The sequence below is a fragment of the Lissotriton helveticus genome, chromosome 8 (assembly GCF_964261635.1).
Source record: "Lissotriton helveticus chromosome 8, aLisHel1.1, whole genome shotgun sequence".
In the NCBI taxonomy this organism is placed as follows: domain Eukaryota; kingdom Metazoa; phylum Chordata; class Amphibia; order Caudata; family Salamandridae; genus Lissotriton; species Lissotriton helveticus.
Window position 1 is genome coordinate 292,963,651 of NC_136069.1, and position 12,133 is coordinate 292,975,783.

The 12,133-nt window shown below is 49.3% G+C and overlaps 1 protein-coding gene across 1 annotated transcript in view; it reads right to left on the minus strand.

Moving 5' to 3' along the window:
* Positions 1-12,133, minus strand: part of RDX (radixin) — a 596,536-nt gene that overhangs the window by 316,643 nt on the left and 267,760 nt on the right. The window contains exons 7-9 of the mRNA XM_078657059.1: positions 8,763-8,909; positions 7,112-7,208; positions 6,845-7,008 (exon numbers count right to left, since the gene is read on the minus strand). Coding sequence (XP_078513185.1) covers positions 6,845-7,008; positions 7,112-7,208; positions 8,763-8,909 — 408 coding nt within the window. The remainder of the gene's footprint in view (positions 1-6,844; positions 7,009-7,111; positions 7,209-8,762; positions 8,910-12,133) is intronic.

Below are 12,133 nucleotides of genomic sequence, written 5' to 3' on the forward strand. Positions count from 1 at the left end.
TGGTATGACCACTGGTGGCGTGAGAGGCACCACTTGTGAAGGAGGCAGTACGACAACTGGTTGCGCTTGCGGCAGCACCTGAGGTGGAGGTTGTGCAGGCTGCATTGAAGGTTCTGAAGGAAACCTGGTTCTGTAGTCCTGCAGCATCATCTGTAGATCAGAGACTAGAGAGGCCGGCATGGCCACCATGTCCTGTCCCAAACCTGGTGGACATCGCTCTTGAGGAACATAGTGATGCCACTGTTGGTCATATGCATGCTCATAATATTCCTCCGTGTCAGTCTCTTGCAATTTCACATTTAAATCTGAGGGACTGTAGGCATCCCCATAATGGCCTCCATCTTCCTCCTCCTCATCCGACTCGTCATCCAGAAGCATTGTCGTGGAAGAGACTAAACCCGTCTAGGAGACGTCATTTCAGGCGTAATTTTCAGCTTCTGTATTGGAAATTGCTGTTTCTGACCCGTCGACGGAGCCGTCGTCGACGGTGCGGCAGTCGTCGACGGGGCGGCAGTCGTCGACGGGATCGTCGATGGATTCGTGGACGGCACACTGGACCTCGTCGACGGAGTCTTGACCGTCGTCGACGAACTCGTCGTCATCACCATCAGTGTCGTCGAAGTCGTTGTCGTCGACGTAGTCTTCGTCGAGGCCGTCGACAGCACCTTCCCTGAGACCATCATCGTCGACGAGGAAGAAGTCCTAGTCGACGAACCCGGTACCTTAAACGACGACGGAGTCGTCAACGTCGAAACCGGTACCGACGACGATCCCGTCGACAGAGCCAATGAAACAGCGGAAACTTTCAGGAAAGCAATCGTCGTCGACGTACCTGTTTTTGTCGTCTTCGGATGCTGTTTTCTCTCAGGCACGGTCCCTGGATTGACTGTAGAGTATTTTTCACCAGTCTTTTCCTTTTTGGATGGACGAGAAGTGATAGAAACCTCCTTATTGTCCTTAGTGGCTGTCACCAATCCACAGCAGCCTGTCCCAGCCTCTCCTTTTCACATCCGTCAGGAGATTTAATGGGACTAGCCCTCTCAGACCTGTCAGAGATCTTATGAGGGGCCTTGATAGGGGGCTTGGCTGAAGAAGAAGGAGACCTACCCCTCTTCTTGGATCTGCGAGAGGAAGCCAGAGATGTTGAATCCTCTTCATCTGATGAGAGCACCTCCTTCAGAGTCTTCATCTTTTGAAGCCAGGTCAATAGCCGGCCCTCCCTGTCCCGAAGTGTTTTTGTAGAGAAGGTTCTACAAATCTTGCAGTCAGTGGCCTTGTGGTCCGGGTATAAGCAATAGATACAGCTTTCATGCTTATCTTCTACAAAAAGTCGCTTTTTTCCACAAGACGCACAGGACCTGAATAAGGCCTTCTTCTCCTTGTCAGACATGTTTTGATTGTTGTTGAAAAGTTGAAGAAATAAGTAGTAAGAATGAGAAAACTGAGCAGAGCTCAGTGGAGACTCCCTAGCACAACGTGCGGTAGAAAAATCTGAGGCTCTGAGCTCTCTCAGGAAGGTTCTATGGGGTGAGGCTGCTCTGATTGGTCCTGACAAAAGTTTTGTCTCTTTTACACAAAGAGGGTGATAGGATACAAAATGAGATGAGGCCTAGGCCTATTTTTCTCTTTTGTTTCTATGGTTGTGATACTACCGAGGCTCCAATTCCGACGACGGGGAATGATACAAAGCATGGGAATCTATGAAAGTTCCAACACTGGGGCAAATGTACTTGTCGTTATCTATTTTTCCATGTTGCTTTGTGATATTTTGTGTAGGGAAGGAAGATTTGTTTTATCTCTTGCTCTTCGAACTCTCCACACTGAGTTCTAGAGTGAGAGCTTAGGTGAGAATGTTGAGGTCAGAGGCGGAAGGAGAAGTAGCTAGTGGTGTTGGATGAGGTTTTAGCCTTTGCAACTTAATAAAGAAAAATCTAGTGCTCTCTACTGTGTTGCACTGTCTTTTCCGCACATTGCTCTGAGCAGCCTCTATCACTCAATAGTCTAGGTAAGGAAAGAAATTAATGGTGTTCCTAGGCAAGTGTGCATCTATGACCACTAGACATTTGGTAAATACTCTTGGGGCTTAGGGTAACCCAATAGGTAGAACTTTGAACTGGTAATGTTGACCACTTACCACAAAGATCAGGTAGCTGAAATCTGAGGGATATATGTGGAAGTATGCATCCTTGAGGTCGGAAGTCATCCATGGGACTCCTGCACAGAGCACCAGAATGATGTATTGCAGAAGCCACCTCTACCACTGCCTCAGCAGTTGCCATTGTCACCACCTCAAGCATTGTCACCACCTCAAGCAAAGGACTTGGGTGCCCAAGTGTATTTAAAAAGAGTGTAGTTATTATTCTTGCCTCTGGGTAGGAGTAAATGATTTGGAATGTCCTCTCACCTACTTTTGGATAAAGGCAGGCCTGAGTGTCTTGGTCTGCAATGTGCCATGGGCCTTAGCAGTCTCAGATTCCTTTTTAATTTTTTAGAGCATAGTTGAACCAGAGGGTGCAATGGTGGCTCTCCGTCATAAAGGGCATTGATGAGCTGCTGTTGGATTTCCGGTCTAAAGTCCAAGATGCCTATCCAGGTATCTAGTCTCAGCAGGATGTTGGAATTGATCTCCTTGGAGGTGGTATCAACGGAATCCAGGTTATGCTAAATGTTTGGGTTCGACTTTCGGGTCAAATGCAAGTTCCTGCCTCCTTTTACAGTAGGCTTCAAGGAGGTGTCTCACCAACTTCTCCATCTCCTCTCAGTGATGGTGATCATGTTTATATAGCAGTTCAAATGAACTGTCAATCCCACACTGAGCAGCTATTCCCGCAACGACTTGCAGCATCGATTTGTTTGCTTCCCTTATATGGAAGAGGAGAATTTCCTGTTGCCTGAACTCAAGCTCTCTTTCTATCTTTCTAGCAGTGAGCAGCCAAACTGTTATTGTTCATATCCCAGTATGTCTTGGGGTTCAAAAAGGTACAGCATATTGGGTGCCTTAAAGCTGCATCTTTTGGTGTACCCAGCAGTGTTCGTGTCTGTACCTGATGGTCTTTTTGCACTTTAACATCTTACACGGTGAGCAGGACGACTCCTCATGGTAAGGAAACAGGCAGATGTTCCAGTCTAGTTAGTCCACAAAAATGTGGTACTGTCTTAAGGACACAACTGTAAGGGCATTTTCTCCATACAGACACTGCCACAACAGTCTCTCTCAATATGACCAGTTTCGACAATGATATAGTGTCAAGCAAGTAACACATTCTGTAGTGTTCTTTGATGCTGGTACAGAGTTTTCAAAAGATGATCCAGGAGTTTGAATGTTCAAACTCAATGGTGAAAGAAACAAATATGAGGTGGTCTCTGGTCTGGTACATTGTGGGTTAAGTAGAGAATCACAAGACATCTTGTGACCAGCACTTCTTCATAAAAAAAAAAAAACAACTTGCAAATGTCTTCACCAACACTAGGTGGTCAATCAATCAATCAGGACACTTGTAAAGCGCACTACATACCCGTGAGGGTCTCAAGGCGCAGGGTGAGGGGGGGGGGGGGGGGGGGGGGGGGCGCTGCTACTGATCAAAGAGCCAGGTCTTGAGTAGTCTTCTGAAGGCCAGTAGGTCTTGGGTCTGCCGTAGGTTGGTGGGTAGGGTGTTCCAGGTCTTGGCGGCGTGGTGGGAGAAGGATCTGCCTCCAGCTGTTCTTCGGATGCGGGGGACAGCGGCGAGGTTGGTAGAGCGGAGCTTGCGGGTGGGGGAGTAGAAGCGGAGTCGTCTGTTCAGGTACGCTGGGCCGGTGTCGTGGAGGGCTTTGTGTGCGTGGATGAGGAGCTTGAAGGTTATTCTCTTGTTGACAGGGAGCCAGTGTAGGTCTTTCAGGTGGGGGTGATGTGGCTGCGGCAGGGGATGGCGAGGATCAGACATGCCGAGGCGTTTTGGATGCGCTGCAGCCGTCTTAGGAGTTTGGCCGATGCTCCTGCGTAGAGGGCATTACCGTAGTCCAGCCTGCTGGTGACGAGGACCTGGGTGGCGGTTCTTCTTGTTTCAGTGGGGATCCATTTGAAGATCCTGCATTCGGAGGGTGTTGAAGCAGGAGGAGGAGATGGCGTTGACCTTCTTATTCATGGTGAGGGTGGAGTTGAGGATGACCTCCAGGTTGCGTGCGTGGTCTGTGGGAGTCGGCGCGGTTCCCAGTGCGGTCAGCCACCAGGAGTCGTCCCAGGCCGAGGGGGTGGACCCAAGGATGAGGACCTCCGTCTTGTCAGAGTTCAGCTTCGGTCTGCTGATCCTCATCCAGTCGGCAACGGCCTTCATTCCTTCGTGGAGGTTGGTTTTGGCCGTGTGAGGGTCTTTGGTGAGGGAGATGATCGGCTGGGTGTCGTTGGCGTAGGAGATGTTGAGGTTGTGTCGACGGGCAACGTGGGCGAGGGGTGCCATGTAGATGTTGAACAGCGTCGGGCTGAGGGACGAGCCCTGGGGAACGCCGCAGATCTTGGTGGCATTGGAGTGGAAGGGGGGGGAGGCGGACGCTCTGGGTTCTGCCGGTGAGGAAGGATGTGGTCCAGTCCAGGGCCTTCCCTTGGATTCCGGCGTTGTGTAGGCGTGTGCGTAGGGTGCGGTGGCAGACTGTGTTGAAGGCGGCAGATAGGTCTAGGAGGATGAGGGCTGCTGTTTCTCCGTTGTGTAACAGGGTCCGGATATCATCCGTGGCAGCGATGAGGGCGGTTTCGGTGCTGTGGTTGCTGCGGAAACCGGACTGGGATGGGTCCAGGATGTTGTTGTCTTCGAGGTGGGTCAGGTGTTTGTTGACTATTTTCTTGGTGACCTTGGCCGGAAATGGGAGCAGGGAGATGGGCCTGAAGTTCTTGAGGTCCGCCTTTGGTTTCTTGAGTAAGGCGTTGATCTTGGCGTGTTTCCAGCTTTCCGGGAAGGTAGCAGTCTCGGAGGAGATGTTGATGGCCTTGCTGAGATGGGGTGCGATGGATGCGCTGGCTTTATTGAAGATGTGGTGGGGGCATGGGGCTAGCGGTGAGCCGGAGTGGATGGTCTTCATGATCTCGAAGGTGTCCTTGTCACTTGTCCAGGATAGTAGATGGTTGGTAAATGTAAATGTCGGAATTTGTAAAGCGCACAGCTACCTCCACCGGAGGTGTCCCGGCGCTGTCCATATACCGCTTAGGAACCCTTCCTGGCTTTCCTGGGAAATGTCCACTCCTGGGCACCCCCGAGGTGCAGCCAGGCATCCCAGCGCGTTTGCGGCCGTTGTGGAGACTAAGCAAGCTATTGCCCAGAGTTGCAGCGTGGGACCCATGATCAAAACAGGCACTGAGGCGAGAATATCCAGTCAGGGGAATTAATGAGCCGGAGACCCGCCGAGGCGGGAATCAAACCCTGGTCCCTGGCCATAGCTCTGCATCAAGGTCTGCCTGCTCTAACCATTGAGCCACACGTGCGTGTGGTGGGGGGGGGGAAGGAGGGCGGTGATCGTCGGGCGGTCGTGGATGTCGGTGATCTTGCGGTGGAAGAAGGTAGCCAGAGAGTCGCATAGGTCTTGCGACAGCGGGATGTCGTTGGAGCTGGGGTTGGAGAGTTCCTTCACGATGTTGAAGAGCTCCTTGCTATTGTGTGCGTTATTGTCAAGGCGGTCCTTGAATGAGGCCCTCTTGGCGGCTCTAATGAGTTGGTGATGTTTCCAGGTGGCGTTCTTGTGGGCAGTGTAGCTGACTGGTGATCGTTCGTGGAGCCAGTTCTTCTCCAGTTTTCGGCATGTTCTTTTGGAGGCCTGGAGGTTTTTGGTGAACCACGTGGCCTTCTTGCTGGTGTGGTTGTTGGATGGTGTCTTGAGCGGGGCGAGGGTGTTGGCACAGTCGTCGATCCATTGTCTGAGGTTGTGGGCAGCGGTGTCTGGGTCGGTGGTGTCGGCAGGTGGGTTCTGGGCAAGGGAGGTGGTAGGAGTATGCAGATCATTTGCAGCTACAGCAACGTATGGTCGCAGCAGAATGCTATTAAAAATGTTGAATGAGGTCTTTAAAAAAAAGATTTGAGGTTTTGGTGTACTATTTTGTGTGCTTTATAGAAGGAAATGGTTAATAATAAAAACTGGCAAACTAAATATCTTTGCACCTGCGTGAGGCATTTTCTCTGAATCCTGACAAGAGCGTCTGCTGAAGTGAAACCCTGTTACAATGGTAAGAAAGTAATTTCAACTATTTTTTCAGCTTTAAGCACACTACATTTCATTCTTCAGATGTGCCATATTAGTGGGGATAGTGTTACAGGTGGGCAGTGCAAATACCTAAACAGGACTAGAACACCCCACCAGAGGCTGAGCGGGGTTCAAACTAATTTCAGAGTACATTTAACAATAACTTGACAGGTCGGAACTGTAAAGCGTACGGCTAGAGAAGAGAGATTTGGGACAATGTCTCTTTTGTTTTTTGTATGTTAGAGTGATATTTTGATTCAATATGGACATACTGCGTGAGGGGTTTCTGAAAGTTTTAGCCCCTCAGAGATATAGCCCATCTCCGAGAGCTATATTTAAAGAAAGGGATGCAAGTAAACTTCAGGCCTTCCACTGTAAAAACAAAAAAAGAGTGATGAGCACAGCATCCAATTTGTACCCTTTCCTGAAAGATATTTGGAACGTTTAAATCCTGTATAAAAAAGTCCACTTTCTTGGTTCTTACCACTTTAAATTAATTAAATATGTCTAATAAAGAAGTTGCAAAATCCATCTTTCAAACTGGATGAATATCCTGTGGTACATCCGTTTTGCAGGAGAACAAGGACAAGGATTTCATTAACTTTACAGAACCTGTTCAGCAAAACAATAAGCCTTTTACCTCTCCATCTGTTTGTGATGCTTCTCCTCCCTAGCCTGAGCCTTCATTTGCTGCACTTCAATAGTGTCCGGCTTCCTCCTCCTCATGTAAAGCTCATGATTTCCCATACACAGTGCCAGAATCCGCTTATTGATTCTCAATCGAGGGGCATAAAATACAAAGTCCTAAATAAAGGACAGAATAAAATGCAATATTTCAAAATGAGCACAAACAAATGGATGATTATCTGACACACTCATTTCATTTATGGACAATGTCGCTACTTACCGGAGACTTTTTGTCAATGGGTTTGATCACAAACTTTTTGTCATTAAAAGAAATATTTCGAATTTCACTCCAAGGAAAGCCGATCTTGGGTGTCAATCTGAAACAAGAAAGGCACAAATTAAAAAAAAAGAAATTTTCTACTATTGTATACTATTTAAGTACTTGACTTCTAGTCTATTTGTAGCGTTGTTCACCTCAGCTGCAAAAGATAATTTAACAGTGCTTACCATAGTTGATAAAAAGAACTTAATAGAAAAATAAAGAGTCAAGCATCAGGAGTAGGCTCTGCCACCTCTAGGAAGGGCTGGCCTTGAAGAGGTGCAGATGGGCTTTGGTGACATTTATGGTGAACCTGAGGCAGAGTAGGAGTGAGATGGTAGCCTGTGCATCTGCTAGGCACTGGTGCTAGTCTGCTGTCTTGATCTGCCAGTTGAAGTAGGAGAATATGTGGATCCACACCCTCTAGTCTCTGGTGGGTGGCTAGTACTGCTGGGCCTGAGGTCCCAGATGGATGAGGAGTAGAGAGTAAACCCACTTGAAATGCTGGTTGGCGGGCACAGGTTCCCTGGCCCCTTTTTGGAGAAGACTGTACCACTTCCTGCAGAAGGAGAGACGCTGTTGCTGAGGGTGTGTTTGCCGAGTGGGATGTTGGAAGGGGATGTGAAGATTTTGCAGTGTCGGTGTACTTTTTCATTTTCTAACATTTACTGGAACTTCCATTGTCTCTGCTCTGGTTAGTGTTGCCTCTAGATGCACCATTGGTGTATCCTCACATAGTTTAATGATGGTAGTACTGCTGCTGTTTCTGGTATAAAGGAATAGGGTCTGGGGAAGCGGCTTTGGAACCTGCCCAGAGTGTTGTCTCTGCATGGAACCCCTAGGTGAATCCCTCTGAAGGGCCGCCATGGCTTTTGCAGTGTCTGTGTCCTTTTTGATTTTTTTCTAACAGCAGCTCAACCTGTGGGACACATAGATGTTCTCCATTAATGGGCAGGTTGAGCAGATGGTGCTGGAGGCTTAACGCCTGCTATACAGAGCCAGGAATATCATCCGATGAGGATACTGGTATTGATCCCAGGGACGCGGTGTCCATAGTGTCAAGAGCTTAGTGAATAGTGGCATTCAAGATAGTTTTTCCCTCTGCAACTCTCTCTCCATTCCCTACACCCCCCCACTTTTTTTTATTAACTCATCTGAGATTCTTGACTAACTCTTGCATCTCATCCCAGACCACTGTCATAGCGGGAGAGATGGCCGACGGAGTTGGTGGTCATCCAATGGGTAGTGGCACCTAGGGACATCCGCTTACCCTTACCAGCAGTATCCGCCATTTTGCTCTCCCTATCCGGATGAAGAGGTTGGGAGGGGAGGAGAAGGGGTTGAGGGGCAGGAGAGATGGGGAAGGGAAATCAGAAGTGTCATCCCTGGAAAGAGTCTAAGCCTGCTTGGGTGTTGTGTGGATTGCACAAGAGCGACACATGCTACTAACATAAGGCTACAAACATATCACTGTAAAACACAAACATTTGGTCTTCTAATTATATTCCTGCCACCAACACACCTTGAAAGTCTAACATGGTTATTTAAATGCACTACAATAATTTGTGTTACTGACAAATGTAATAATTGTACACAAAATAAGCAGACTTACTTATCATCATGCTCATATATATTCAGACCCAATGCATCAACACCAAGCCACAGTTCCGTTCCTTTTTTATTTTTTATTTCAAAATAGTTGACACCGTACATTTCCAGATCTTGTGCAATTTTTAAGTACTCCATCATTGAATCTTCCCTGTTGATAAAAATGAGATATCATTTAACATAGCACCAATTTGGCTCCAGAATTGGAAAGAGAAATAGATGTGATGTAGACAATAAAGAACAAGTTACTTACCTTCGGTAACGATATATCTGTAAGAAACATAAGTTAGTTATAGACTCCTTACCTTCGAATTACCCCCAGGTGTCACACTGGATCCGGAAAGTTTTTCGTCAGTAGTACCTCTGCGCATCGGAAGGTGGCGTCGGTCGGCTCCGCGCTAGTCGTTGGCATTGTGTCGCCAGGATGACATCGCTGTAGCTACTTAGCCGCCGCCCTCGCGCGCTGACGTCCGTTCTGTACACTACTTTCCGTGTCAGAAACGCAGAGCGATGCAAGACACTGATCACTGGTGCACAAAACTAGGGCCCTGAAAGGATATCCTTAACCCTAGAAATTAGTTTTCAGAATGGGGAGGATGGGTGGGGCGGTAAGGAATCTATAGCTAACATATGTTTCTGAAAAAATTAGTTATATAAATTTCTTACCTTAGAATAAATCCCCCAGCAAAACCAACCCCGGAGGAGGGTCTGTGAACCAAGATTACACCAGAAAGTCCTAGAGAACAGAACGGCCAAAGAAGCAGTCTCTCCTAACTTGACTGTCAAGGCAGTAGTGCTTTGTAAATATGTGCAACGAAGCCCAAGTAGCTGCTTGCCAAATGTCATTCAGAGAAACGTCTCGTCCCAGAGCAGTAGTTGCTGCCGTCGCCCTGGTGGAATGGGCGCGCAGCCCCACTGGAGGCTCCTTCTGCGCCAGAGAATAGCAGGCTTTGATACACAAAATGACCCATTGGGAGATAGTCCGCTTGTGTACGGCCCGACCTTTCTTGGCACGCACGTACCAAAGAGCTGGTCATCCACCCGGAACGGTTTGGTGCGATCCAGATAAAAGGAAAGCGCACATTTTGTGTCCAGACAGTGGAACCGCTCTTCCTCTTTTGAAGGATGTGGAGGCGAAAAGAAGGTGGGGAAAGTGATTGTCTGCCTGATGTGAAAGGCAGTGACAAACTTGGGCAGGAAGGATGGACGAGTCCTGAGAACTACCTTGTCTGGATGGACAGACAGGAAAGGAGGCTTCGATGAAAGAGCCTGGAGCTCACTCACTGTCCTGGCAGAGGTGATGGCAACCAGGAATGCAGTTTTAAGAGTCCAAAGCCTCCAAGGACAGTTGTGAAGTGGCTCAAAGGGAGCGCACATTATATCAGTCCAGACTAGATTCAAGTCCCACTGAGGCATACAGAAAGGAATAGGTGGAAAGAGAGGAGTTATGCCTTTCAAGAAACAACTTACAACCGGGAACTTGAAAAGAGAAGGCTGATCTGGAAGCTGAAGGAAGGCAGAGATGGCAGAGGTGCCCAGAGCAGAGCACTCCTGGGCCAAAGAAAGGAGGAACAAGAGAACCTCAAAGAGAGGCAGTTAGTGGATACACAGCCTTTACTGTGCACCATGCCAAAAATGTATTCCACCGGCAGGCGTATACCTTCTTAGCGGAGGGACGCTTGGCTGCCAAGATTACATCACAAACTTCGGGAGGCAGGCCAAAAGACGCCAACTGCCACGTTCAATCTCCACGCAAGGAGGTGGAGGTTGGACAGGTTCAGGTGGCGGACCGTCCCTTGTTGCTGCGACAGAAGATCCTCCCGAAGAGGCAGACGGGTCACAAGGATGACTTGGGCCCGGTCGCACCTGATCTTCAGCACTCTGGGCAGAAGTGGTATAGGCGGAAAGACATACAACAGACCGCAACTCCACTTGCGACGAAAAGCGCTGCCCAACGAGTGCTGCATTGGAAATACCAAAGCGAAAAATTGCTGACATTGCGTGTTTCTAACCAAGGCTCTCCCCACTGTCGAAAGAGACCTTGCACTACCGCCGAGTGAAGATGCCATTCGGGATCGAACATGAACCTGAGATTGTCGGCCCTGGCATACAGTGAACCTGCCGGGTGTTGAACCACCAGGGATATGCCCTGATGTTCCTGCCATGTCCAGAGGTGGAGGACCTCCTAACATAGGGTCCACAATCCCACCCTCCTGTTTATTGCAGTACCACATGGCGGTGGTGTTGTCCATGAACACCTGCACTACCCTTACCCGGACAGAGGGAAGGAATGCCTTGAGTGCAAGACGGATTGCCCGGAGCTCCAGAAGGTTCATATGGAGCCTGGACTCCACCGGAGACCAGAGGCCTCTGATCTCCGCCTCTCTCATTTGGCCGCCCCATCCCAGAAGGGATGCAACCGTCACCACTGTGTGGAAGGGAGAGGGATCTGCCGTTGACCTAATCCTGGTTTGTGAGCCACCACTGCAAATGTCGTGCAGTGATCTCTGAGATCTGGATGCAATCAGACAGATTCCCCTTGTGCTGCGTCCACTGGGACTTCAGGTCCCTCTGCAGAGCACGCATATGCCATCTGGCATGATCGACCAGCAGGATGCAGGAGGCCAGGGGGCCATGAGGCCCAGCAGCCTCAGGGTCATTCTGATCGAAAGCCAGGATAGAGGCTGAAAGACCAGAATCATGGTCCGAACATCCCGGACTCGCTGTTTGGGAGGATAGACCCGAAACCGTGTTGTGTCCAAGGCTGCTCCGATGAAGAGGAGCTTCTGAGAGGGAATAAGGTGTGACTTCGGCACACTGATGGAGAACCCCAGCGAATGCAGGAGGTCATCTGTAGCCTGGAGGTGGGAGACGACTGCCTGGGGTCGTCGAGATAGGGGAAGACTGAAATCCCTGATCTTTGCAGATGAGCTGCGGCCATCACTTTCGTGAACACCCGAGGGGTGCTAGTAAGGCCAAAGGGGAGCATGGTAAACGGAAAGTGCTTGTGGCCTACCATGAACCGCAGGTCACGCCGGTGGGCTGGCAGGACGGGGGTGTGAAAATAAGCATCCTGCAAGTCCAACAGTACCATCCAGTCTTCCGGGTCGACGGCAGACAAGACCTGAGCAACGGTCAACATCTTCAACTTCTCCTTCCAGAGGAATCGTTTGACGTTCCTGAGATCCAAGATAGGACGCAGGCCCTTATCCTTCTTGGGAACCAGATAATAGTGGGAATGATAACCACGACCTACTTCCAGGACAGGAACGCGCTCAATGGCTCCCTTGGCCAAGAGAGCAGTAACTTGCTGTTGAGCAGGCCCAGGTAATCCTCCGACATGCGGTGGTATTACGGCTGCATGGCTGGAGGGAT